Genomic DNA, 27,750 nt, shown 5'->3' with positions numbered 1-27,750 from the left:
ACAGAAAAAGCGTCCCCCATTCGCTATTTCAGCGCATAGATAACATGTTATTTTTCCCCCTGCCCCTGTTTCAAGACAGGTGCATGGTAATGGTCCATTCTAAATCAAAACAAGTTTCATGTTTGGGGAAGATCATTTTCACCCTAAAAATGCATCTTTATAATAAAAGCAATAAATGCATAATCGCATTTGCTTTTGATAATAGTGTTTCCCGCTAATTGACCATTTGTGCTTATAGCCTATTGCGTCGCTTATAATGTAAAGAAATAGCCTAATAGTTTATCAACGTTTTAAGTTAAATGTTCTGATCTGTTTCGTCAACCTCATTGCATAATTTTTTTTTTTTTTTAATTCTTTATCCCACAAATGTCCCAGACTAAGTTTGGAATATTTATACCTTACACAGAAAAAAATAGGTAAACTGTTGTACTATGGGGGATAGTAGATTGACTTAGGCGAGTGTTTTTGCTGTTTGTTGGGCCTAATCATCTTGATGGCTGACAAAAAGTAAATGTGGACAGTTCTTCCAATATCTTCAATATGTGCCTCGGAATTGGACAAGGAATCGCGCAGTTGCATCTCCGATGTGTCTGTCTTCACTTGTAGCCTGTGAGAAAGACCGATCATGTGACGGGCATTGACTTATAAGAATTGAGCTATTTGATAGAGCTATGTGAGTGAGTGGTGCTTTGGAACATGCAGCATGCATGGAGAATTGAATTACAATTATTATATTCAGCCTAAGGGCACAATGGCCAATCAAATCAAATCAAATTTATTTTTATATAGCCCTTCGTACATCAGCTGATATTCTCAAAGTGCTGTACAGAAACCCAGCCTAAAACCCCAAACAGCAAGCAAAGCATGTGAAAGAAGCACGGTGGCTAGGAAAAACTCCCTAGGAAAAACTCCCTAGAAAGGCCAAAAACCTAGGAAGAAACCTAGAGAGGAACCAGGCTATGAGGGGTGGCCAGTCCTCTTATGGCTGTGCAGGGTGGATATTATAACAGAACATGGTCAAGATGTTAAAATGTTAAAATATTAATAAATGACCAGCATGGTCAAATAATAATAATCATAGTAGTTGTCGAGGGTGCAACAAGCACGTCCGGTGAACCGGTCAGGGTTCCATAGCCGCAGGCAGAACAGTTGAAACTGGAGCAGCAGCACGGCCAGGTGGACTGGGGACAGCAAGGAGTCATCATACCAGGTAGTCCTGAGGCATGGTCCTAGGGCTCAGGTCCTCCGAGAGAAAGACAGAAAGAGAGAAAGAGAGAATTAGAGAGAGCATATTTAAATACACACAGGACACCGGATAAGACAAGAGAAATACTCCAGATGTAACAGACTGACCCTAGCCCCCCGACACATAAACTACTGCAGCATAAATACTGGAGGCTGAGACAGGAGGGATCAGAAGACACTGTGGCCCCATCCGATGATACCCCCGGACAGGGCCAAACAGGCAGGATATAACCCCACCCACTTTGCCAAAGCACAGCCCCCACACCACTAGAGGGATGTCTTCAACCACCAACTTACCGTCCTAAGACAAGGACTTGTAAATTTAATTATTTGTTATTTCTTATTAGAATTTTTTGCTTATCTTTTTTTTACTTTACTTTTAACTTATTTTTTAAAACTGCATTGTTGGTTAAGGGCTTGTAAGCAAGCATTTCACTGTTGTATTCGGCGCATGTGACAAATAAATATTTGATTTGATTTGATTTGAGCCTTCAGAACTGGGAACACACAGGGACAAGCTTTTGCCTGTGGGTTCTTTGTGGCTGTGCTCTGTCTGCTTGATTGATGATATGGTAGTGGTTCTTATAGACCACCATCAACTGTCTTAGCCTCAACTTCCTCCCAACCCCATCTTCTAAAATATGTTAATTCTTATCAAGTTAAAACATTCTTAACGATTAACCTAGTCTGCACACCTGCCTTTTTATCCACAATGAGAGACGTATGTGGGTTTAGGGGTGGTAGTGGTAGTGGTTGGTGTGTGTGTACAGTACTAGTGTACATTTCTTTGTGTTGGTTTTATTCAAACATACTGATTGGTTGGATGCTTATTAAACCTACGCTATACTGAGTGGGACATGCACTTCGTTCTTCAGTGAAATAAAAAATAATTCAATATCTGTAGTAACCAGGCACTGAAGTGAACAGTAGCTGTTTGACCACTTTAGGGGAAGGAAGTCAGTGAAAACCACAGTTTGGAGAAAAATAATGACAGTTAGAATGGCTGTTTCCATCATGAGAATATATTTTTAACTACACTTTAGTTTCAGTGCTTTTGGTCACTGTTCAAAATCATGCAGAAGTTTGAGTCTGTTATGGTGACCTAGTATTATTATCACTATTATTGTTGTTATTATTATGATATATTATTATTATTGTATTATCATTATTATTATGAATATTAATATTGTATTATTATATGTTATACGTTTTGTGTACAGTAATAATATTTTTATTTAACCTTTATTTAACCAGGAAGTCTCATTGAGGCCAGAAAAGGGAGACCTGGCCAGAACGCCAGCAGTAAATACAAAAAAAGACATAGAATTCAACAGCACAGTGCATACACAGCAAAAACATGACTCCCTCACATGATTTATGTCATTTAGCAGACGCTCTTATCCAGAGCGACTTACAAATTGGTGCATTCACCTTATGATATCCAGTGGAACAACCACTTTACAATAGTACATCTATATATTTTTTGGGGGGAGGGTGGGGGGGAGGGTTAGAAGGATTACTTAATCCTATCCCAGGTATTCCTTAAAGAGGTGGGGTTTCAGGTGTCTCCGGAAAGTGGTGATTGACTCCGCTGTCCTGGCGTCGTGAGGGAGCTTGTTCCACCATTGGGGTGCCAGAGCAGCGAACAGTTTTGACTTGGCTGAGCGGGAACTGTGCTTCCGCAGAGGTAGGGAGGCGAGCAGGCCAGAGGTGGATGAATGCAGTGCCCTTCTTTGGGTGTAGGGACTGATCAGAGCCTGAAGGTACGGAGGTGCCGTTCCCCTCACAGTTCTGTAGGCAAGCACCATGGTCTTGTAGCAGATGCGAGCTTCAACTGGAAGCCAGTGGAGTGTGCGGATGAGCGGGGTGATGTGAGAGAACTTGGGAAGGTTGAACACCAGATGGGCTGCGGCGTTCTGGATGAGTTGTAGGGGTTTAATGGCACAGGCAGGGAGCTCCGCCAACAGCGAGTTGCAGTAATCCAGACGGGAGATGACAAGCGCCTGGATTAGGACCTGCGCCACTTCCTGTGTAAGGCAGGGTCGTACTCTGCGAATGTTGTAGAGCATGAACCTACAGGATCGGGTCACTGCCTTGATGTTAGCGGAGAATGACAGGGTGTTGTCCAGGGTCACGCCAAAGCTCATAGCACTCTGGGAGGAGGACACAATGGAGTTGTCAACCTTGATGGCGAGATCATAGAACGGGCAGTCCTTCCCCGGGAGGAAGAGCAGCTCCATCTTGCCGAGGTTCAGCTTGAGGTGGTGATCCGTCATCCACACTGATATGTCTGCCAGACATGCAGAGATGCGATTCGCCACCTGGTTATCAGAAGGGGGAAAGGAGAAGATTAATTGTGTGTCGTCTGCGTAGCAGTTGTACTGCTGTAAATACTGTAAATAATGATAACAATTTATGTTTTTATTAAATGGTGATCTATTTATCAGTGCAGGAAATTAGATGATTTTGTATTCGGAAATGTATTCAAAAACAAAGTTTATTTAAAAGTTTGACACATGCACAAACTATTTCCCAGGCCTCTCTACCACTTCTTATTTCTCCCATCATTATGCAATGTGCATGTTTCTCTATATGTGTACACATTACTATAGTTGTCCTTCACTCATGTTGTTATTCATAATAGAGATGATTTTCATGAGGACATTTTGTTGTTGCTGTTATTATATAGATCTAGTTCCTACCAGGCCTTCTTATTGCTTTATGTCTATTTCAGGGCCTGGACACATATTAACTGGGTGGATACATTCTTTGAATGTTGTTCTGAATAGAAAAATAAAGCAGGGAGGCCACTACTATCTAGAAACAACGTGTGACTTTCTGAGAAATATTGCATTTGACCCATAGATAAAACCCCATTGGCTTGTTGTTTTTCTGTAAACAAGCCTTAGATTTCCATCTTCCATGCAAATCCTTGCCCACAACAGACTCGCCAGCACTTAACCCTAAGCACCACCTTCTGGCTATAGAGTACAGAGGTGTATCTGCTCTGGTACAAATTACGTCCATATATTTCCATCACCTCAGCACTGTTGTTATCAGGTGGTCAATGCCTGAAATAGAAATGCTGTACATTCTCTTGTCCAAACCTCCACCCCTCAGTTGCATTCTCTGTTCTCCTCCTGTTTTCTCTGCCTCCTTTTCTCTGTGTTGTGGGTCCATATTAACAGTGATGTGCAGCATCCGTTGCTAGACAGTTTTCATAAATCATTGCTTTCCTGCTACACCTAAGAAAACAACAAAAGTAAATTACATTATGGAGAGATGGAACATAAAGAGCAGACTGGGAGCAGACTGGGGAATTAATTCAGTTCAACATTGGTTTCGGTTTGCCCCGGGCTAATTTTTTTAAATTTAACCTTTATTTAACCAGGTAGGCTAGTTGAGAACAAGTTCTCATTTACAACTGCGACCTGGCCAAGTTAAAGCAATGCAGTGCGACACAAACAACAACACAGAGTTACACATGGAATAAACAAACATACAGTCAATAATACAATAGAAAAAGATCTATATACTGTGTGCGCAAATGAGGTAGTGTGACGTTCGTCAAAAGGAGTAGACCAAGGTGCAGCGTGGTGAGTGCTCATGATAATTTATAATATATAAACTCAGAACACTATACAAACTAATAAATAACGGAAAACGATCGTCACGTTCTGCAGGCTTACTGAGCTGTACAAAAAACAAGATCCCACAACTCAAGGAGGGAAAAGTGCTGCCTAAGTATGGTTCCCAATCAGAGAAAACGATGGACAGCTGCGTCTGATTGGAAACCACACTCAGCCAAAATAAAGAAATAGAAAAACTAGATTGCCCACCCCACATCACACCCTGACCTAACCAAACTAGAGGAAAATAAACGTCTCTAAGGTCAGGGCGTGACAGGTAGGATAAGGGAGGTAAGGCAATAAATAGGCCGTAGTGGCGAAATAATTACAAAATAGCAATTAAACACTGGAGTGATAGATCTGCAGAAGATGAGTGTGCAGAAGATGAGAGTGCTCCTTTGCACCCCAGAGATACTGGGGTGCAAAGGAGCAAAATAAATAACAGTATGGGGATGAGGTAGTTGGATGGGATATTTACATATGGGCTATGGACAGGTGCAGTGATCTGTGAGCTGCTCTGACAGCTGGTGCGTAAAGCTAGTGAGGGAGATATGAGTCTCCAGCTTCAGTGATTTTTGCAGTTCGTTCCAGTCATTGGCAGCAGGGAACTGGAAGGAAAGGCAGCCGAAGGAGGAATTTGCTTTGGGGGTGACCAGCGAAATATACCTGCTGGAGCGCGTGCTACGGGTGGGTGCTGCTATGGTGACCAGTGAGCTGAGAAAAGGCTGGGCTTTACCTAGCAAAGACTTATAGATGACCTGGAGCCAGTGGGTTTGGCGACGAATATGAAGCATGGGCCAGTCAACGAGAGCATACAGGTCTCAGTGGTGGGTAGTATATGGGGCTTTGGTGACAAAACGGATGGCACTGCGATAGACTGCATCCAATTTGTTGAGTAGAGTGTTGGAGGCTATTTTGTAAATGACATCACGGAATTCAAGAATCGGAAGGATAGCCAGTTTTACGAGGGTATTTTTGGCAGCATGAGTAAAGGAGGCTTTGTTGCGAAATAGGAAACCGATTCTCGATTTGATTTTGGATTGGAGATGCTTAATGTGAGTCTGGAAGGAGAGTTTACAGTCTAACCAGACACCTAGGTATTTGTAGTTGTCCACATATTCTAAGTCAGAACTGTCCAGAGTAGTGATGCTGGACGGGCGGGCAGGTGTGGGCAGCGATCGGTTGAAGAGCATGCATTTAGTTTTACTTGCATTTAAGAGCAGTTGGAGGCCTCGGAAGGAGAGTTGTATGGCATTGAAGCTTGTCTGGAGGTTAGTTAACACAGTGTTCAAAGAAGGGCCAGAAGTATACAGAATGGTGTCGTCTGCGTAGAGGTGGATCAGAGAATCACCAGCAGCGAGAGCGGCATCATTGATGTATACAGAGAAGAGAGTCGGCCCGAGAATTGAACCCTGTGGCACCCCCATAGAGACTGCAAGGGTTCCGGACAACAGGCACTCCGATTTGACACACTGAACTCTATCAGAGAAGTAATTGGTGAACCAGGCGAGGCAATCATTTGAGGAACCAATGCTGTTGAGTCTGCCAATAAGAATGTGGTGATTGACAGAGTCGAAAGCGTTGGCCAGGTCGATGAAGGTACGGTGGGATTCGAAATGGTCGGTGATCTGTTTGTTAATAACATGGCTTTCGAAGACCTTAGAAAGGCAGGGTAGGATAGATATAATATATAATGAAATGCCACACCTGACCAACAAAGACCTACATGTAAATGCTCTTCCCTGAGTGCTGTTTCCTTGGCGTTTGTGGGGAAGCTTGCTTGTTTCAGTGATCCTGAAAGCTATACAGGCTGGGTTTTGGCCCGAGGCAGGTTTAACCATGCCAGGCAGGTTCCAGGTGAGAGGCTAGACTAAACACAACACCTGGTAATCCAGGTTGGGGGTTGGGTGTGGGGCTAACAACCCCACCCTGTGTAAACACACTTTGCTACAGAAACTAAAACAACTTTGAAAACTACAGCAACAAGGGCATGAATGTAAATTGTCCGGTGGCGATTTCTGTGAATTGTTCAGCAGTCTAACGGCTTGGTGGTGGAAACTGCCTTTTGGTCCTAGACTTGGCGCTCAGGTACTGCTTGCCATGCGGTAGCAGAGAAAACAGTCTGTAACTTGTGTGACTGGAGTCTCTGACGATTTTATGGGCTTTCCTCTCACACCTCCTATTATATAGGTCCTGGATGGCTGGAAGCTTGGCCCCAGTTATGTACTGGGCCATTCGCACTACCTTCTGAAGAGCCTTACGGTCAGATCCCGAGCAGTTGCCATACCAGGGGAGATGCCACCGGTCAGGATGATCTCAATGGTGCAGCTGTAGAACCTTTTGAGGATCTGGGGGCCCATGCCAAATTTTTTCAGTCTCCCGTGGGGGAAAAGGTTTTGTCGTGCCCTCTTCACGACTGTCTTGGTATGTTTGGACCATGACAGCTCGTTGGTGATGTGGACACCAAGGAACTTGAAACTCCATGTGCTGAGGAGGCTGCCAGAAAGGATCCCCAAAGTTGCCCTCAGATGGACACCAACTGGAAAGCGCAAACAAGGCAGGCCAAAATCAAAATGGCAACGGACAGTGATAGCTGAGCTGGAATAAATTGGGTCTCTCAAGGGACAGGGTGCAAACTGTGGCCAAAGACAGACTCCAGTGGCAGAAAATTGTTGCAGCCTTATGTCGCACCTGGGACGAAGATTACTAAGTAAGTACTGTAAGCACATGAAAAATCTCATGTAATTTGTAATTTTAGTAACATTACATTGACCTACCATTTTGTTATTCTGTCTCTCACTGTTCAAATAAACCTACCATTAAAATTATAGACTGATCATTTCTTTGTCAGTGGGCAAACGTACAAAATCAGCAGGGGATCAAATACTTTTTCCCACCACTGTATGTTCTGTTTTATTTATTTGGTATTTATGTATTTGATGTCTCTTGGGCAACCCATGACCTGGGCCCAGGGGCTTCAGCCATAATCTGCCCTTGCACACACTATTATCCACCTCAATTGACTCACCTTAATAACCTCTGCAACTACATCCCCAAAAAGAGGTAGGAAATAAGGATGTGTCTTCAGGGATACTTATGAGCATTTATCTGCACTTCCTTCTATTTATCTGCACTGATATGAGACAATACTGTAGGACAGGGGTAAGAACACTCCCATTTGGCATATTGCATTTATCTGTCATGTGTTCTTAGACCAAAGCAGAAGAATGTGAGAGGAAGCTACATAAAACCACTGAAATGGACCCCAGATCCTAGAATAGTTGATCCTACCCTGTGAGATAGGGACCTCTAGTGGACTCCATATGAACTGCATGGTGGTGTCGTACAGCACTGGGACCCCTAGGTACTCAGGGGGTCCTGTACATTTTTTTGTTCAATGTTTTTATGAATATTGCTAGCAAAAACAGAATAAACTTTTTTATGACATACCTACAGTAGAAAAGAGGAGAAAACATGTATTCTAATGCTGTGACATACACTGCCTTCATAAAGTATTTTTACCCCTTGACTTATTCAACATTTTGTTGTGTTACAGCCTGAATTCAAAATGGATGAAATCAAAAGAAATTCTCACCCATCTACATACAATACCCATAATTACAAAGGAAAACATCTGACAAATGTTTAGAAAATAAAATACATAAATATCTAAGGTACATAGGTATTCACACCCCTGAGTCAATCAGTGGTGGTCGGTGGTGTTTAAGATGAGGGAGGTCTTTTTTTTTCTGAGCCTGGACTTATTTCTATTACAGCATATTGGTTGACTGCCATTCATATTCCATTCACCCAGTTAAATGTAACATTGATTTGTTTAGGCTACTACATGATACTCACATTTTCCCTATACCCATCATGAGGTTGGTACAACCTAGCCTATGAATTAAAGTTACTACATGATACTCACATTTTCCCTATACCCCTCATGAGGTTGGTACAACCTAGCCTATGAATTAAAGCTTACAATGTAGATGCACACATGTTGAGAGAAAGATTTGAGGTGACACACAGTGACACATGGACAGACAGTGATACATTCAATACCTCCTTGAACACTCTTGCCTGCATCTAGCTGATCTAGGGTGTAATCATTAGTCCAACAATTGCAAACGAGAGTTTCTGTTTGACAAATAGATGGATGTTTATCCCCGGTTTTTCCCCGTTTTGCTTCCATTTAAGAAACGTTTTGCAACAGAATTTACGGAATGAGTACATTCATCCCTGAGAACACGCAAACTGTTCACTATCATAGCCACATACAAACAGCTTGTTGTATTCCTTCTCACATCTACTCACACTCCTCCTCTCACCTTTTCCCTTCGCTTGTGGACTTGCACAACACATCAGCTGTCTGTGACCAGACAGACATATTTTTCAAAGAAAAACCATCATATCATAACCGCTACACACAGCCTACATCCAATCCAGGATGGTGTAGCAGTCAGACATATTTGTCTTTGTCCTGTCGTGTCCCTTGTATATATCTTTTTATGTCTTTTTCTTCGCATATCTTTTTAAAATATTTTCCTAAACCTCAACTTCTAAATACTCTCCTGCAACCAGCCTCACCCAATGTGGCGTGGATCTGTTTTTTTCTAAAGTATTTCTATTTACTTCGGATCTGGAATCCCTCAACTGAAGCTAGCCAGCTAACTACCTACCAGCTATCAGTCAGCAAACCACTGCTAGCGGTCAGCTAACCTTTAGCTCGGAAAGCTCTCACGAGTTCATACGACGTGACTCAAACCAGAGCACAATGGAAATATTTTTTTTCTATCCATATCCCCGGATTCTCCATACAGCAAAATCTGAACATTTTCATCTGGATCTTTGCAACTAGCTAACCGCAATCCCGGGTGACTACTCCTAGCTAGCATTTCCATCCCGGAGCAAGCACCAATTAGCCTGAAGCTAGCCCGGCTAGGGCTCCTGGGCTACCACCGAAGCCCACTCCTGGGCTAAAATATCCAGACCCCTTCTACTGCCGGTACGGGGCATGGAACCCCGCAGATCCTCTACGACTTGAATACCGACATAATCTGCCTGAGGATTCTAACAGGCCACTCAGGCGCGACGTCCGCTGAAGGCCCATTCTGCTAACCACGGCCACCTGGAACCCTACTAATCCACGACTGGTCTATCGACGTCACCATACGAAGAGGCAAAAACTGACTTACCTCCATGGCGACGTCCCCCAAAGGCCCTTCTGCTAACTTGCTAGCCCCGGTCTGCTAACTGCCTGCTTGCTAGCCCCTGTCTGCTAACTGCTAGCTTGTTGGCCCCGGCCGACTAATTTCTAGCTTGTTGGCCCCGGCCTACTATCTGCTAGCTTGTTAGCACCTGCCTGCTAACTGTCTGAATCACCGTGTCCCCAGCCAGCCCAACCACTCACTGGACCCATATTTTCACTTGGCTACGCATGCCTCTAAAATCAACATGCCTTGTCCATTAGTGTCCTGGTTAGTGATTACTGTCTTATTTCACTGTAGAGCCTCTAGCCCTGCTCAATACGCCTTAACCAACCATGTTGTTCCACCTCCTACATATGCGATGACATCACCTGGTTTAAACGTCTCTAGAGACTATATCTCTCTCACCATTACTCAATGCCTAGGTTTACCTCCAATGTACTCACATCCTACCTTACCTTTGTTTGTACACGATGCCTTGAATCTATGCTAGAAACCTGCTCCTTTTACTCTCTGTTCCGAACGTGCTAGACGGCCAGTTTGTATCGCCTTTGGCCGTACCCTTATCCTATTTCTCCTCTGTTCCTCTGGTGATGTAGATGTTAATCCAGGTCCTGCAGTGCCTAGCTCCACTCCCACTCCCCAGGTGCTCTCATTTGTTGACTTCTGTAACCGTAACAGCCTTGGTTTCATGCATGTTAACATTAGAAGCCTACTCCCTAAGTTTGTTTTACTCACTGCTTTAGCACACTCTGCCAACCCGCATGTCTTAGCCGTGTCTGAATCCTGGCTTAGGAAAATCACCAAAAACCCTGAAAACTCCATCGCTAACTATAACATTTTCCACCAACATAGAACTGCCAAAGGGGGCGGTGTAGCAATCTACTGCAAAGATAGCCTGCAGAGTTCTGTATTACTATCCAAGTCTGTACCCAAACAATTGGAGCTTATACTTCTAAAAATGCACCTTTCCAGAAACAAGTCTCTCACTGTTGCCGCTTGCTATAGACCACCCTCTGATTGCCCCCCATCTATCTTCTGAGCTCGTGCTGCTAGGTGACCTAAACTGGGACATGCTTAACACCCCGGCCATCCTACAATCTAAGCTTGATGCCCTCAATCTCACACAAATTATCAATGAACCTACCAGGTACAACCCCAAATCCGTAAACACGGGAACCCTCATAGATATCATCCTAACTAATTCGCCCTCCAAATACACCTCAGCTGTTTTCAATCAAGATCTCAGCGATCACTGCCTCATTGCCTGCATCCGTAATGGGTCTGCGACCAAACGACCACCCCTCATCACTGTCAAACGCTCCCTAAAACAATTCTGCGAGCAGGCCTTTCTAATCGATCTGGCTGGGGTATCCTGGAATGACATTGACCTCATCCCGTCAGTAGAGGATGCCTGGTCATTCTTTAAAAGTGCCTTCCTCACCATCTCAAATAAGCATGCCCAATTCAAAAAAAATTGAACTAGGAATACTCAAGACCTGTCTGACCTTGACCAGCACAAAAACATCCTGTGGCATTCTGCATTAGCATCGAATATCCCCCGTGATATGCAACTTTTCAGGGAAGTTCCTAACTGCCTGTGTATATTTGTAGCTAAGGCTAGCTTTTTCAAACAGAAATTTGCATCCTGTAGTACAAACTCAAAAAAGTTCTGGGACACTGTAAAGTCCATGGAGAATAAGAGCACCTCCTCCCACCTGCCCACTGCTCTGAGGATAGGAAACACTGTTACCACCGATAAATCCACTATAATTGAGAATTTCAATAAGCATTTCTCTACGGCTGGCCATGCTTTCCACCTGGCTACCCCTACCCCGGTCAACTGCCCGGCACCCTCCACAGTAACCTGCCAAAGCCCCCTCCATTTCTCCTTCACCCAAATCCAGATAGCTGATGTTCCGAAAGAACTGCAAAATCTGGACCCATACAAATCAGCTGGGCTAGACAATCTGGACCCTCTCCTTCTAAAATGATCTGCCAAAATTGTTGCAACTCCTATAACTAGCCTTTTCAACCTTTCTTTCGTATCGTCTGAGATTTCCAAAGATTGGAAAGCTGCCGTGGTCATCCCCCTCTTCAAACGGGGTGACACTACAGACCCAAACTGCTACAGACCGATATCTATCCTACCGTGTCTTTCTAAGGTCTTCGAAGGCCAAGTTAACAAACAGATTACCGTCCATTTCGAATCACACCGTACCTTCTCCGCTATGCAATCTGGTTTCCTAGCTGGTCATGGGTGCACCTCAGCCACGCACAAGGTCCTAAACGACATCATAACCGCCATCGATAAGAGACATTACTGTGCAGCCGTACTCATCGACCTGGCCAAGGCTTTCGACTCTGTCAATCACCACATTCTTATTGGCAGACTTGACAGCCTTGGTTCCTCAAATGATTGCCTCGCTTGGTTTACCAACTACTTCTCTGATAGAGTTCACTGTGTCAAATCGGAGGGCCTGTTGTCCGAACATCTGGCAGTCTCTATGGGGGTGCTACAGGGTTCAATTCTCGGGCCGACTCTCTTCTCTGTATACATCAATGATGTCGCTCTTGCTGCTGGTGATTCTCTGATCCACCTCTACGCAGACGACACCATTCTGTATACTTCTGGCTCCTCTTTGGACAGGGTGTTAACTAACCTCCAGACGAGCTTCAATGCCGTCCAACTCTCCTTCCGTGGCCTCCAACTGCTCTTAAATGCAAGTAAAACTAAATGCATGCTATTCAGTCGATCACTGCCCGCACCTGCCCATCCGTCCAGCATCACTACTCTGGAAGGCTCTGACTTAGAATACGTGGACAACTACAAATACCTAGGTGTCTGGTTAGACTGTAAACTCTCCTTCCAGACTCACATTAAGCATCTCCAATCCAAAATTAAATCTAGAATCGGCTTCCTATATTGCAACAATGCATCCTTCACTCATGCTGCCAAACATACCCTCGTAAAACTGACCATCCTACCGATCCTCGACTTCGGCGATGTCATCTATAAAATAGCCTCCAACACTCTACTCAACAAATTGAATGCAGTCTACCCACCACTGCGACCTGTACGCTCTCGTTGGCTGGCCCTCGCTTCACTCTTGTCGCCAAACCTTATCTCAGCTCACTGGTCACCATAGCAGCACCCACTTGTAGCCCCGCTCCAGCAGGTATATCTCACTGGTCACCCCCAAAGCCAATTCATCCTTTGGCTGCCTTTCCTTCCAGTTCTCTGCTGCCAATGGCTGGAACGAACTGCAAAAATCACTGAAGCTGGAGACTCATGTCTCCCTCACTAGCTTTAAGCACCAGCTGTCAGAGCAGCTCACAGATCACTGCACCTGTACATAGCCCATCTGTAAACAACCCATCTATCTACCTGATTCCCATACTGTATTTATTTATTTATTTATCTTGCTCCTTTGCACCCCAGTATCTATACTTGCACATTCATCTTCTGTACATGCACTATTCCAGTGTTTAATTGGTATATTGTAATTACTTCGCCACCATGGCCTATTTATTGCCTTAACTCCCTTATCTTACCTCATTTGCACTAACTGTATATAGACTTTTTTTCTACTGTATTATTGTCTGTATGTTTTTGTTTATTCCATATGTAACTCTGGGTTGTTGTATGTGTCAAATTGTTATTCTTTATCTTGGCCAGGTTGCAGTTGCAAATGAGAACTTCTTCTCAACTAGCCTACCTGGCAAAATAAAGGTGAAATAAAATTAAAATTAAAAACATCGTTGTCACCATATTAGCTAAAGTAACGTCATAGTCAACATAGCTAATAGAACTATCGCGTTAGTAAACCCACTACAATCATGCAAAACAGAATACAGTCAGTAAGCAGTTTAGCAGTTACACCGGCGGGACCCGGTGATCAAAAAAGATTGTAAAACCAAAAGCTTCCTTGAGTTGGAAGAGTTCCGGTGTTGGATAGTCATAGCCAGCTAGCTAACATAGCATCCCTCTGTTTGAGCCGGGTGTTTGAGTAAGCCAAACTAGCTAGCTGCATTACATAACAACGTAAGGGATGGTGAAAGTTAAACATTTAAAAAAATATATATAGTTAACGCTCTCCTCTCTCTCTTTCTCTCTCTTGTTCCTCCTTAATTTTTGAAGAATGTTATTCCACTGTCTTTTTCTCTCTTTGAGTCAACTACTCACCACATTTTATGCACTGCTGTGCTAGCTAGGCGTAGTTTATGCTTTCAGTACTACATTAATTATCTGATCCTTTGATCGGGTGGACAACATGTCAGTTCATGCTGCAAGATCTCTGATAGGTTGGAGGTTGTCATAATGACCGTTGGTCTATGGAAAGGGGTGAGAATCATGAGCCTCCTAGGTTTTGTATTAAAGTCAAGGACGGAAGCTCGCTGTCCTCCGGCTACACCATGGTGCTACCCTACAGAGTGCTGTTGAGGCTACTGTAGATCTTCATTGCAAAACAATGTTTTTTAATCAATTATTTGGTGATGTGAATATATTTTGTATAGTTTTATAAAAAAAATATATCTTTACATTTTTTCACTAAGAAGGATGATCCTCCACATTCTCCTCTGAGGAGTCTCCACTGGAGTCAAAACATGTTAGAAACACCTTTGGCTTCGATTACAGCTTCTAAATATTTCTGGGTAAGTCTCTAAGACCTTTGTACACCTGGATTGTATAATATTTTTCTTTTAAAATTTCTTCAAGCTCTGTGAAGGCCACTACAGCTCTCTGTCTCCCTATTCTAGCATTGACCACTGTTAATTTCATATTATTTTTATTTCCTTGATGCATAAAACATTTCACTATTCCTCTCCATCCCCACCACTCACACAACCACAGAAACACGCTCACACTCACACACACACACAGTTACATAGGGTTGAAATTAGAGGTCGACCGATTATGATTTTCCAACGCCGATACCGATACCGGTTATTGGAGGGCCAAAAAAAGCCGATACCGATTAATTGGCCGATTTCTTTATATATTTGTAATAATGACAATTACAACAATACTGAATGAACACTTATTTTAACTTAATATAATACATAAATACTATCAATTTAGCCTCAAATAAATAATGAAACATGTTCAATTTGGTTTAAATAATGCAAAAACAAAGTGTTGGAGAAGAAAGTAAAAGTGCAATATGTGCCATGTAAAAAAGCTAACGTTTATGTTCCTTGCTCAGAACATGAGAACATATGAAAGCTGGTGGTTCCTTTTAACACGAGTCTTCAATATTCCCAGGTAAGAAGTTTTAGGTTGTAGTTATTATAAGAATTATAGTACTATTTCTCTCTATACGATTTGTATTTCATATACCTTTGACTATTGGATGTTCTTATAGGCACTTTAGTATTGCCAGTGTAACAGTTTAGCTTCCATCCCTCTCCTCGCTCCTACCTGAGCTCGAACCAGGATCACATTGACAACAGCCACCCTCAAAGCAGCGTTACCCATGCAGAGTAAAGGAAACAACTACTCCAAGTCTCAGAGCGAGTGACGTTTGAAACGCTATTAGCGCACACTCGCTAACTAGCTAGCCATTTCACATCGGTTACGACAGGCTTGAAGTCATAAACAGCGCAATGCTTGAAGAATTGCTAAGAGCTGCTGGCAAACGCAAGGTGCTGTTTGAATGAATGCTTACAAGCCTGCTGCTGCCTACTATTGCTCAGTCAGACTGCTCTATCAAATATCAAATCATAGACTTGATTATAATATAATAACACACAGAAATACGAGCCTTTGGTCATTAATATGATCGAATCCGGGAACTATCAGCTGGAATACAATTTTTTTTATTTCAGTGAAATACGGAACCGTTCCGTATTTTATCTAACGGGTGGCATCCCTAAATCTAAATATTCCTGTTACATTGCACAACCTTCAATGTTATGTCATAATTACGTAAAATTCTGGCAAATTAGTTCGCAACGAGCCAGGCAATGAACGCAAGAGCAGTGACACAATTTCATGTTAGCAGGCAATATTAAGTAAACATGCAGGTTTAAAAATATATACTTGTGTATTGATTTTAAAGAAAGGCATTGATGTTTATCACTAGGTACATTGGTGCAACGACAGTGCTTTTTTCGCAAATGTGCTTGTTAAATCAACACCCGTTTGTCGAAGTAGGCTGCGATTCGATGAGAAATTAACAGGCACCGCATTGATTATATGCAACACAGGACACGTTAGATAAACTTGTAATATCATCAACCATGTGTAGTTAACTAGTGATTATGTTAAGATTGATCGTTTTTTATAAGATAATTTTAATGCTAGCTAGCAACTTACCTTGGCTTCTTGCTGCCCTCGCGTAACAGGTAGTCAGCCTGCCATGCAGGCTCCTCGTGGAGTGCAATGTAAGGAGGAGGTCAGAGACCTGGCCGGGTGGTGCCAGAATAACAACCTATCCCTCAACATAATCAAGACAAAGGAGATGATTGTAGACTACAGGAAAAGGAGGACCGAGCACGCTCCCATTCTCATCGACGGGGCTGCAGTGGAGCAGGTTGAGAGCTTCAAGTTCTTTGGTGTCCACATCACCAACAAACTAGAATGGTCCAAACACACCAAGACAGTCATGAGGAGGGCATCAAAAAGCCTATTCCCCCCCCTCAGGAAACTAAAAAGATTTGGCATGGGTCCTCTGATGCTCAAAAGGTTCTACAGCTGCAACATCGAGAGCATCCTGACTGGTTGCATCACTGCCTGGTACGACAACTGCTCGGCCTCTGACCGCAAGGCACTACAAAGGGTAGTGCGTATGGCCCAGTACATCACTGGGGCTAAGCTGCCTCCCATCCAGGACCTCTACACCAGGTGGTGTCATTTCACTGTAAGGTGCGTACGTTGTATTCGGTGCACATGACAAATAGACTTTGATTTGATTTTCTGCATTGTTCTTTATTTTACTCTTATTATTATTTATCATCCGGATGCCTAGTCACTTCACATTGCCTTCATGTACATATCTACCTCAACTACCTATACCTCGTACTTCTGCACATTGATCTGGTACTGGTCCTCCTTGTATATAACTCCACATTGATCTGGTACTGGTACTCCCAGTATATAGCTCCACATTGATCTGGTACTGGTCCTCCTTGTATATAACTCCACATTGATCTGGTACTGGTACTCCTGTCACGACACCTACGGAAGGTGGCGCCCCTCCTCGCCCGGGCGGCGCTCGGCGGTCGTCGTCGCCAGCCTACTAGCTGCAATCGATTTATGTTTCACGTTCTGTTAGTTAGGCCTAGATTAGTTGCGCACCTGTTTTGTGTTAGTTGTTAGTGGGGAAGGGTATTTAGGCTAGCTAGTTAGGTTTGTTGTTTGTGCGGGATTGTTCGTTTGTCAGGGTGTGTTTTTGTTATGAGGTTCTGTATTTTGCCTTTTGGAGTTACGTTATTCGTTTTGGGCTGCGTCCCTGGTTACGTTCTTTTAAGGGTGGTGCGTTTCTTTTTGCACACCTTGCACTCTATACCTTTTGCATATTTTCCGGGTGGATATTTTATTAAATTCATTCACGGAATCTTTCTGTCTCCTGCGCCTGACTCTCCTGAATCCACAAGCCACCCGTTGTGACAGAATCCCGCACCATGGAGTCAGCAGGAACTTCAACACCAGCCCCGTCCATAGAGGAGTGGATTGATCAACACTCCACCCTCCTCCACCGTCTGGGTACTGCTTTGGACCAGGTGCTGGCATGCCTAGAGAGTTGGGACCGAAGCGCTTCCGGTCCCACTAACCAGCCGGTCCAACAGCCGGCACCTCAACCAGCATCTCCAGCTCCCAGTGGCAGCGGGGTTAAACTCTCCCCTCCCAGGGAGTATGATGGCACGGCCGCTGGGTGTAAGGGGTTCTTACTCCATCTGGAGTTGTACCCAGCGACCGTCCATCATCCTCCCTCGGAGGAGGAGAGTGTCAGCGTCCTCGTCTCGTGTCTCACGGGTAGAGCCCTGGTATGGGCCAACGCCATCTGGGACAGTCCGGACTCAGCCAGGGACAGCTACCCGGAGTTCACCCGTCGCTTCCGGGCAGTGTTCGATCATCCCCCGGAGGGGAGAGCGGCGGGGGAGCGGCTGTTCCACCTGAGACAGGAGACGAGGAGCGCGCAGGACTTTGCTCTGGAGTTTCGGACCCTGGCTGCTGGAGCGGGGTGGAATGAGAGAGCCCTTATAGATCACTACAGGTGTAGTTTGAGGGAGGACGTCTGCCGGGAGTTAGCATGTAGGGACACTATTATCTCTCTGGACCAGCTGATTGACTTGTCGATCCGTTTGGACAATCTGCTGGCGGCCCGCGGGCGTCCGAACCGTGCCCTGCTCATTCCACCTCCTAGCCCTCCTGCTCCCACGCCTATGGAGATAGGGGGGGCTGCCGCCAGGAAGGTCGGAGGGGGGGTCTCTCCTGTACCGCCTGTGGTCGCAGAGGACACACTGTGGACCGGTGCTGGAGGAACTCACCCGGGAGTCTAGATGGCAGGCAGAGCACTTCTTTGACACCTCAGGTGAGTCAGCACCAGCCTCACCCAGACCCCTCTGTCAGTCACATGCATGCATTAGTGTCCTTTCCCGCTTTTTCCCCTCACTCCCGGCTTAAGGCACTTCAGGCGCAGCCGGGAGTTTTATGGACCGTGGGGTCGCAACTAAGTTAGGGATTCCCTTGGTTCAGCTGGGCCAACCCTTCCCCGTGCACGCCTTAGATAGTCGACCACTAGGGTCCGGTCTGGTCAGGGAGGTTACCGTGCCTCTGGTAATGGTAATGCAGGGGGGTCATGAGGAGAGTATCAGTCTCTTCCTCATTGATTCCCCGGCGTTTCCGGTGGTACTAGGGATCCCCTGGCTAGCCACTCACAACCCTAAGATTTCGTGGAGACAGAGGGCTCTTAAGGGGTGGTCAAGGGAGTGCTTGGGCAGATGCATAGGGGTTTCCGTCTTTGCGACTACTGTGGAGAGTCCAGACCAAGTCTCTACCGTGCACATTCCCTCAGAGTATGCCGATTTGGCTATCGCCTTCAGTAAAACGAAGGCGACCCAATTACCACCTCATCGACGAGGAGACTGTGCGATAGATCTCCAGGTAGGCGCTGCACTTCCCCGTAGTCACGTGTATCCCTTGTCTCAGGAGGAGACGGTGGCTATGGAAACATACGTCACTGAGTCCTTGAGGCAGGGATACATTCAGCCATCTAACTCACCCGTCACCTCGAGCTTCTTCTTTGTGAAGAAGGAGGGGGGTCTGCGCCCGTGCATTGACTATAGAGGTCTAAATACCATCACGGTGGGTTTCAGTTACCCGCTACCTCTCATCGCTTCAGCGATAGAGTCATTTCACGGGGCGCACTTCTTCACGAAGTTAAATCTCAGGAGTGCATACAATCTGGTGCGTATCCGAGGGGGAGACGAATGGAAAACAGCATTTAGTACCACATCTGGCCATTATGAGTACCTCGTCATGCCGTATGGGTTAAAGAATGCTCCCGCCGTCTTTCAATCCCTTGTGAACGATGTTCTGCTCGGTCAGGGTGTGCTCGGTCAGGGTGTGGTGGTGTACATCTATGATATTCTGATCTACTCCGCTACACGTGCTGAGCATGTGTCTCTGGTTCGTAAAGTGCTTGAACGACTGGTGGAGCATGACCTATACTTCAAGGCAGAGAAATGTGAGTTTTCCAAACCAGCCGTCTCTTTTCTGGGATATCGCATTTCCACGTCCGGGGTGGAGATGGAATGTGACCACATTTCGGCCATGCTTAATTGGCTGACTCCCACCACGGTGAGGGAGGTGCAGCGATTCTTGGGTTTTGCTAACTACTATCGGAGGTTTATCCGGGGTTTTGGGCAGGTGATGGCTCCCATTACCTCACTGATGAAGGGGGGCCCGGTGCGGCTGTGGTGGTCGGCGGAGGCGGACAGGGCCTTTAGTCGGCTGAAGGCTCTGTTCACCGATGAGCTGGTGTTGGCGCATCCGGATCCCTCTTTGCCATTCATAGTAGAGGTGGATGCATCCAAGGCTGGGGTGGGAGCTGTGCTATCACAACGCTCGGGCGCGCCACCGAAGCTTCGCCCCTGTGCTTTCTTCTCTAAGAAGTTAAGTCCAGCGGAGATGTGGGGGACAGGGAGTTGCTGGCTGTGGTAAAAGCCCTGAAGGTGTGGAGACATTGGCTTGAGGGGGTGCGTCACCCTTTTCTCATCTGGACCGACCACCGTAACCTGGAGTACATCCGGGCGGCGAGGAGATTGAACCCTTGTCAAGCCAGGTGGGCGATGTTCTTTATGAGATTCAGTTCACAATCTCATACATCCCAGGTTCCCGGTACACTAAGGCCGACGCACTGTCTCATCTCCATGACCCTGAGGAACGGTCCGCCGAGTCCACCCCCATACTTCCAGCCTCCTGCCTGGTGGAACCAGTGGTATGGGAGGTGGATGCGGATATCGAGCGGGCGTTACGGGCGGAACCCACTCCTCCTCAGTGTCCCGTGGGTCGTAAGTACGTTCCGCTCGGTGTCCACGATCGATTGATTCGGTGGGTGCACACGCTACCCTCCTCGGGTCACCCGGGGATTGAGCATACGGTGCGTGGTCTTAGTGGGAAATACTGGTGGCCCACCTTGGTGAGGGACGTGAGGCGCTATGTCTCCTCCTGTTCGGTGTGCGCCCAGAGTAAGGCTCCTAGGCATTTGCCTAGAGGGAAATTACAGCCCCTCCCGGTTCCACAGCGACCATGGTCCCACCTGGCGGTGGATTTCCTCACTGATCTCCCGCCGTCTCAGGGCAACACCGCGATCCTGGTCGTTGTGGACCAGTTCTCTAAGTCCTGCCATCTGCTCCCTTTACCCGGTCTTCCTACAGCCCGGCAGACCACCGAAGCAATATTCACCCACGTTTTCCGGCACTACGGGGTGCCTGAGGACATTGTTTCGGATCGAGGTCCCCAGTTCACGTCCCGGGTGTGGCGTGCATTTATGGAGCGACTGGGGGTCTCAGTCAGTTTGACCTCAGGTTTTCACCCCGAAAGTAATGGGCAGGATGAGAGGATAAACCAGGATGTGGGCAGGTTTCTGCGGTCCTACTGCCGGGACCGGCCAGGGGAGTGGGCGAGGTTCGTGCCGTGGGCCGAGCTAGCTCAGAACTCTCTTCGCCACTCCTCGACCAATCTGTCACCTTTTCAATGTGTGTTGGGTTATCAGCCAGTCCTGGGGCCCTGGCATCAGAGCCAGACGGAGGCCCCTGCGGTGGAAGACTGCGTCCAGCGCTCAAGGGAAACCTGGAACGCCGTTAAGGAGTCACTGGAACGGGCCAGGGGACAACAAAAAAAGAGCGCGGACCGTCGCCGCAGTGAGGCCCCAGTGTTTGCCCCAGGGGAGAGAGTCTGGCTCTCAACCCGGAACCTGCCCCTCCGCCTGCCCTGCCGGAAACTGGGTCCGCAGTTTGTAGGGCCATTTAAAGTCCTGAGGAGAATAAACGAGGTTCGTTACAGGTTACAACTTCCTTCTTATTATCGTATTAACCCCTCGTTTCATGTGTCTCTCCTCAGGCCGGTGGTAGCTGGTCTGCTGCAGGAAGATGAGGTGCTGGAGGTCCCTCCGCCCCCCCTGGACATCGAGGGGCCCCCGGCGTATACAGTCCAGTCCATCTTGGACTCCAGGCGCCGGGTGAGGCGTCTGCAGTACCTCTTGGACTGGGAGGGGTACGGCCCGGAGGAGAGATGCTGGGTACCGGTGGGGGACATATTGGACCCTACGCTCATCCAGGACTTCCACCACCTCCATCCGGCTCGCCCTGCGCCTCGTCCTCCGGGGCGTCCTCGAGGCTGGCGTCGGCGCGCTGCGGGAGCCGCGCGTCAGGGGGGTACTGTCACGACACTTACGGAAGGTGGCGCCCCTCGGCGGTCATCGTCGCCAGCCTACTAGCTGCCATCGATTTATGTTTCACGTTCTGTTAGGCCTAGATTAGTTGCGCACCTATTTTGTGTTAGTTGTTAGTGGGGAAGGGTATTTAGGCTAGCTAGTTAAGTTTGTTGTTTGTGCTGGATTGTTCGTTTGTCAGGGTGTGTTTTTGTTATGAGGTTCTGTATTTTGCCTTTTGGAGTTAAGTTATTCGTTTTGGGCTGCGTCCCTGGTTACGTTCTTTTAAGGGTGGTGCGTTTCTTTCTGCACACCTTGCACTCCATACCTTTTGCATATTTTCCGTGTGGATATTTTATTAAATTCATTCACGGAATCATTCTGTCTCCTGCGCCTGACTCCACAAGCCACCCATTGTGACAATTCCCTGTATATAACTCCACATTGATCTGGTACTGGTACTCCCTGTATATAGCTCCACATTGATCTGCTACTGGTACTCCCTGTATATAGCTTCATTATTGTGTGTATTATTTTATTCCTCTTTTGTTAGTTACTATTTCATTTATTTTTTTAACTCAGCATCGTTAGGAAAGGATCGTAAGCAAGCTCTTCACTGTAAAATCTACACCAATTGTGATAGTGTCACATTCTTCTTTGTCAGACGATAAAGAGAAATCATTGTCGAACCAATACGCAGCGAGATCGTATGTACTCATCTTCTTTATTAGGGAAAAGAAGGGAAACCAAAATAAACACGTACACAAAACACAATGACGAATAATAGTCTGGTAAGGCACAAGGCTATACACAGAACAATCTCTCATAATCTCCAAACACATACCTAATTATAGGACTCTCAATCAGAGGCAACTAGGAAACACCTGGCTCCAATTGAGAGTCCAACACCCAATACCTAAACATAGAAATACTAAACTAGAAAGAACATAGAAATACAAAAACATAGAACATAACCCAAAACCCGGAAATAATAAATCAAACACCCTTCTAAACAAACCACCACCCCGAACCACATAAAACAAATACCCTCTGCCACGTCCTGACCAAACTACAATAAGAAATAACCCCTATTACTGGTCAGGACGTGACAGATAGGCGCATGTGATAAGCAACATTCTATTTGATTAGAGAGAGAGAGAGAGAGAGAGAGAGAGAGAGAGAGAGAGAGACATTGAGTGAGAGCGATTGAAAGAGAGAGAGAGGTGGTTACAGTTACGGCAGGTATAGAATATAAATAGACCTACACTCACACACCCATACCAAGACAGATATATTACACCTATAACAATGACAATACAGTCTCTAAGCAGTGGGAAGGGATGGAACTTTCATCCACATATGAGGCAAAATTCTAAGAATTCTGTTATTTGTCAACCTGGTCTACTTTCATTTCTGTTTGATAGATTACTTGTAGTAGAGGAGCAGTACAATGAAAGTCTTGTAAAGGTCCATACCACTCTGTGCCTCAGAACTATGTTTAAGCTAAAGAAAATAACAGTTGTTACGGGCTAGATCAAAGGCTTTCCTCGGTTGAAAGGGTTTTACATGGAACCCAAAAGGTTTCGACCTAGAACCAAAAAGGGTTCTACCTGGAACTAATAGGGGGTTATTCAAAGGGTTCTCCTATGGGGCCTGCCGAAAAAAAAATGTGGTTCTAGGATAGCACCTTATTTTCTAAGAGTGTATAGACAGACATGGACTTGTTAGAAGGGCTACTAGGCTACAGCCAGTGAAGACAGAAACACTCTATACATACAGTGGATGTCTATGGTGTATGACATTGATAGTGGAGTATACATTTACAGTGGATGCCGAAAGTGTAGGAGAGTGGTAGTAGAATATATTTACATTGTCTGTCTATAGTGTAGGAAAGTAGTAGTGGAGTATATACTTACAGTGGATGTCTAAGTTGTAGTTGTAGCTCCTTTCTGTTGCCAGGGCAGACTGGTTGACCACACACTGGACCTGCTGCTGATTGGCTGCTCTGGTCGGTACCCCGAGCAGGTGGCTGAGTACTGTGGTGGTGCCGTTGGCGTGCTGGGTGGAGTTAGTCACTGTCCTCAACAAACTGCCCAATGTACCTGTCTTCCACTTTACATCTGCCTGTGGCTTGGCACCAGCAGCCATACAGGTTGCCAAGACAACCTCATTCTCCCCAGTGACAGGAGGAATATCAACTGTCACATTCACCACTGGAGGAACTATGACCAGAAAACAAACCAACAGAGAATAGAAAACATGAACAAGTCACTAATTATAAATGTGGAACTATACATGAAACAGCATTCACAGCCCAGTGATTATGGGAGAGGAATGTTTCTGGAAAAGTGGTGTATATATTCCCAAGTTATTTAACACTCGACCATTAGGGGAAATATATAGTTCTTACCAAGCACAGTCAGTGGTATCTCTGTAGTGTATGTTCCACTGGGGAAAACATTGAAGATACATGTGAAGGTGCCTTCATCCAACAGTCTGACAGATGTTATTCTAATAGATCCAAGGTTTTCTGATGGGTTCCCAATAAACTGGACTCTACCTTTTAATCCATTTGGTGCAACAAAGTCAGTAACCCCATTTGGATAAATATGCATCAAATTATGTTTTTCATCCTGAGTACTTTTCAGAAATGTTATCTGTTTAAGCTCCTGTGTTCTCTCTATCAGTCTGCAGGATAAATCCACATCCTCCCCCTGTACCACAGTCCTGCGTCCTCCAATCACATGTGTACCTGAAGAGAAAACACAAGCCAAAAAAAACAGTCCAAAAGATACCAGTAGAATAGATGTTTATGAACTCTAATAAACAGAGATGTTACATAAACACACAGATAAGACCATTATTAGTAGTTAGCTGTGATTATGAAATAAGTTATCCTATTCATGCTGAAATGTGGTTGGGCAGCCACAATCAGAGGAGATGGCTAAAGCACATACTGATCTGGGTCCAGTCTAGGCTGAAACTACTTAGTGAATATGTTATTAGAATAATAAGCCAAAGGCCCTGAATCTGTTCTTACACTTAATCAAGAGTCAGATATTCAAGACATTCCTAGATACTTGTGCCTGTTTACCATGTATCATAACTACTGAGTTAAAAACATAGTAAACACACTGAGTTAAAAACATAGTAAACACACTGAGTTAAAAACATAGTAAACATGCTGAGTTAAAAACATAGTAAACACACTGAGTTAAAAACATAGTAAACATACTGAGTTAAAAACATAGTAAACATACTGAGTTAAAAACATAGTAAACATACTGAGTTAAAAACATAGTAAACATACTGAGTTAAAAACATAGTAAACATACTGAGTTAAAAACATAGTAAACATACTGAGTTAAAAACATAGTAAACATACTGAGTTAAAAACATAGTAAACATACTGAGTTAAAAACATAGTAAACATTCTGAGTTAAAAACATAGTAAACATACTGAGTTAAAAACATAGTAAACATACTGAGTTAAAAACATAGTAAACATACTGAGTTAAAAACATAGTAAACATACTGAGCTGATGTGTGTGCCTTATTGTACCCTAAAAGGACAAGGACTACAGTTGAATGGTGGGATTGTGTGTTTGGTGGGTGTTATTGTTTTGCCTTGTGTCAATAAGAAAAAAGAGACAAAAACATGAGCTCAATAGTATGACATTTTATGACATCAATTGGAAACCTACTTTCTGTATCCCTCTGGATCATGAGTAGAATCACACAACACAGCTTCCGTAACATGCTTTGCTCTTCTCATTGCTAGGATCACAGGGGAAATGTAATTATGGAATTATATTACATTTTAAAATTGGTGATTTGTAAAAATGAGGACCTATTCATTGTTTATGTAAGACAGTTATGTAGGCTGAGCTGTATGTCAAATAATGTTGTATGCAATAATATGTATTCAAGCATTGGTCTGCAATCATCACACTTTGATGGAGACTATGCACATCTTGCAATGTAGCCCAAATAACTTCCGGCGCCGACAGAGATGGCCGCCTTGCTTCGCGTTCCTAGGAAACTATGCAGTATTTGGTTTTTTTATGTGCTATTTCTTACATTGTTACCCCAGGTAATCTTAGGTTTTATTACATACAGTTGGGAGGAACTATTGCATATAAGAGCAACGTCAAATCTTGCCTATGCCGTTCGACCATCACTCATTTCTATAATTTTATGTACATATTCATATTCATTCCTATACACTTGTGAGTATAAGGTAGTTGTTGTGAAATTGTTAGGTTATATTACTTGTTAGATATTACTGCATGGTTGGAACTAGAAGCACAAGCATTCCGCTACACTTGCATTAACACCTGCTAACCATGTGTATGTGACAAATACATTTGATTTGATTTGACCTTTTCACAAAAATAAACAACCATTCCTACATTGGTCAGTAATAATGGAACTAAACATTTGTATCTGTAAATGTAATAGACCACTAACCTTTGATGAATGGAAGCTCCTCTGCTGTAATAGCTGTGACATTTGTTTTTGACGTTTGTGCCGACAGAAAAATGTCCTCCTGCTGTAGGAAAACACTAATTCAGTAAGCCACAGCAGCTATAACACAATGGGGTGGATCATGGATGAGACAGTCTCCAACCCACTTGCTGACTCCTGGCTTTTCATAGGCTTCCTCTTTGAAAGGCTCTACCACCTTATACTGGTTATGAAACATACACATTGTTCTCATTACAAAATAAACAAGAATGATGGGACAAAATTATGTATTTTCTTTAAGAAAAACAAAGTTAAAAACAGCAACAGGCCAGAATCTGTATGACTTAGACCCCCCACTCTGATGATACACTATATACACTACCGTTCAAAAGTTTGGGGTCACTTAGAAATGTCCTTGTTTTCCATGAAAACACACATGAAATGAGTTGCAACATGAATAGGAAATATAGTCAAGACACTGACAAGGTTATAAATAATGATTTTTAATTGAACAAATAATTGTGTACTTCAAACTTGGCTTTTGTCAAAGAATCCTCCATTTGCAGCAATTACAGCCTTGCAGACCTTTGTCATTCTAGTTGTCAATTTGTTGAGGTAATCTGAAGAGATTTCACCCCATGCTTCCTGAAGCACCTCCCACAAGTTGGATTGGCTTGATGGGCACTTCTTACATACCATACGGTCAAGCTGCTCCCACAACAGCTCAATAGGTTTGAGATCCAGTGACTGTGCTGGCCACTCCATTATAGACAGAATATCAGCTGACTGCTTCTTCCTTAAATAGTTATTGCATAGTTTGCAGCTTCGCTTTGGGTCATTGTCCTGTTGTAGGAGGAAGTTTGCTCCAATGAAGCACCGTCCACAGGTTATGGCATGGCGTTACAAAACGGAGTGATAGCCTTCCTTCAAGATCCATTTTACCCTGTCCAAATCTCCCACTTTACCACCACCAAAGCACCCCCAGACCATCACATTGCCTCCACCATGCTTGACAGATGGCGTCAAGCTCTCCTCCAGCATCTTTTCATTTGGTCTGCGTCTCACGAATGTTCTTCTTTGTGATCGGAACACCTCAAACTTAGATATGTCTGTCCATAACAGTTTTTTCCAATATTCCTCTGTCCAGTGTCTGTGCTCCTTTGCCCATCTTAATCTTTTCTTTTTATTGGCCAGTCTGAGATATGGCTTTTCTTTGCAACTCTGCCTGAAAGGCCAGCATCCCGGAATCGCCTCTTCACTGTTGATGTTGAGACAAGTGTTTTGCGGGTACTGTTTAATGAAGCTGCCAGTTGAGGACTT

General features: G+C 44.7%; 1 protein-coding gene across 1 annotated transcript; it reads right to left on the bottom strand.

Annotated features, from left to right (window-relative positions):
* Nucleotides 1-1,139: 1,139 nt before the first annotated feature.
* Nucleotides 1,140-26,565, bottom strand: LOC106592868 (nectin-1). Its single transcript, XM_045707607.1, has 5 exons — nucleotides 26,434-26,565; nucleotides 25,668-25,740; nucleotides 24,374-24,715; nucleotides 23,880-24,185; nucleotides 1,140-1,243 (listed from the first exon to the last, which is right to left on the bottom strand). Coding segments are annotated over exons 2-5 (705 nt in total). The 5' UTR covers nucleotides 25,723-25,740; nucleotides 26,434-26,565; the 3' UTR covers nucleotides 1,140-1,241.
* Nucleotides 26,566-27,750: the final 1,185 nt, after the last annotated feature.

This window comes from Salmo salar, chromosome ssa25 (assembly GCF_905237065.1).
Source record: "Salmo salar chromosome ssa25, Ssal_v3.1, whole genome shotgun sequence".
Lineage (NCBI taxonomy): Eukaryota > Metazoa > Chordata > Actinopteri > Salmoniformes > Salmonidae > Salmo > Salmo salar.
This window is presented reverse-complemented; position numbering and strand designations above follow the sequence as displayed.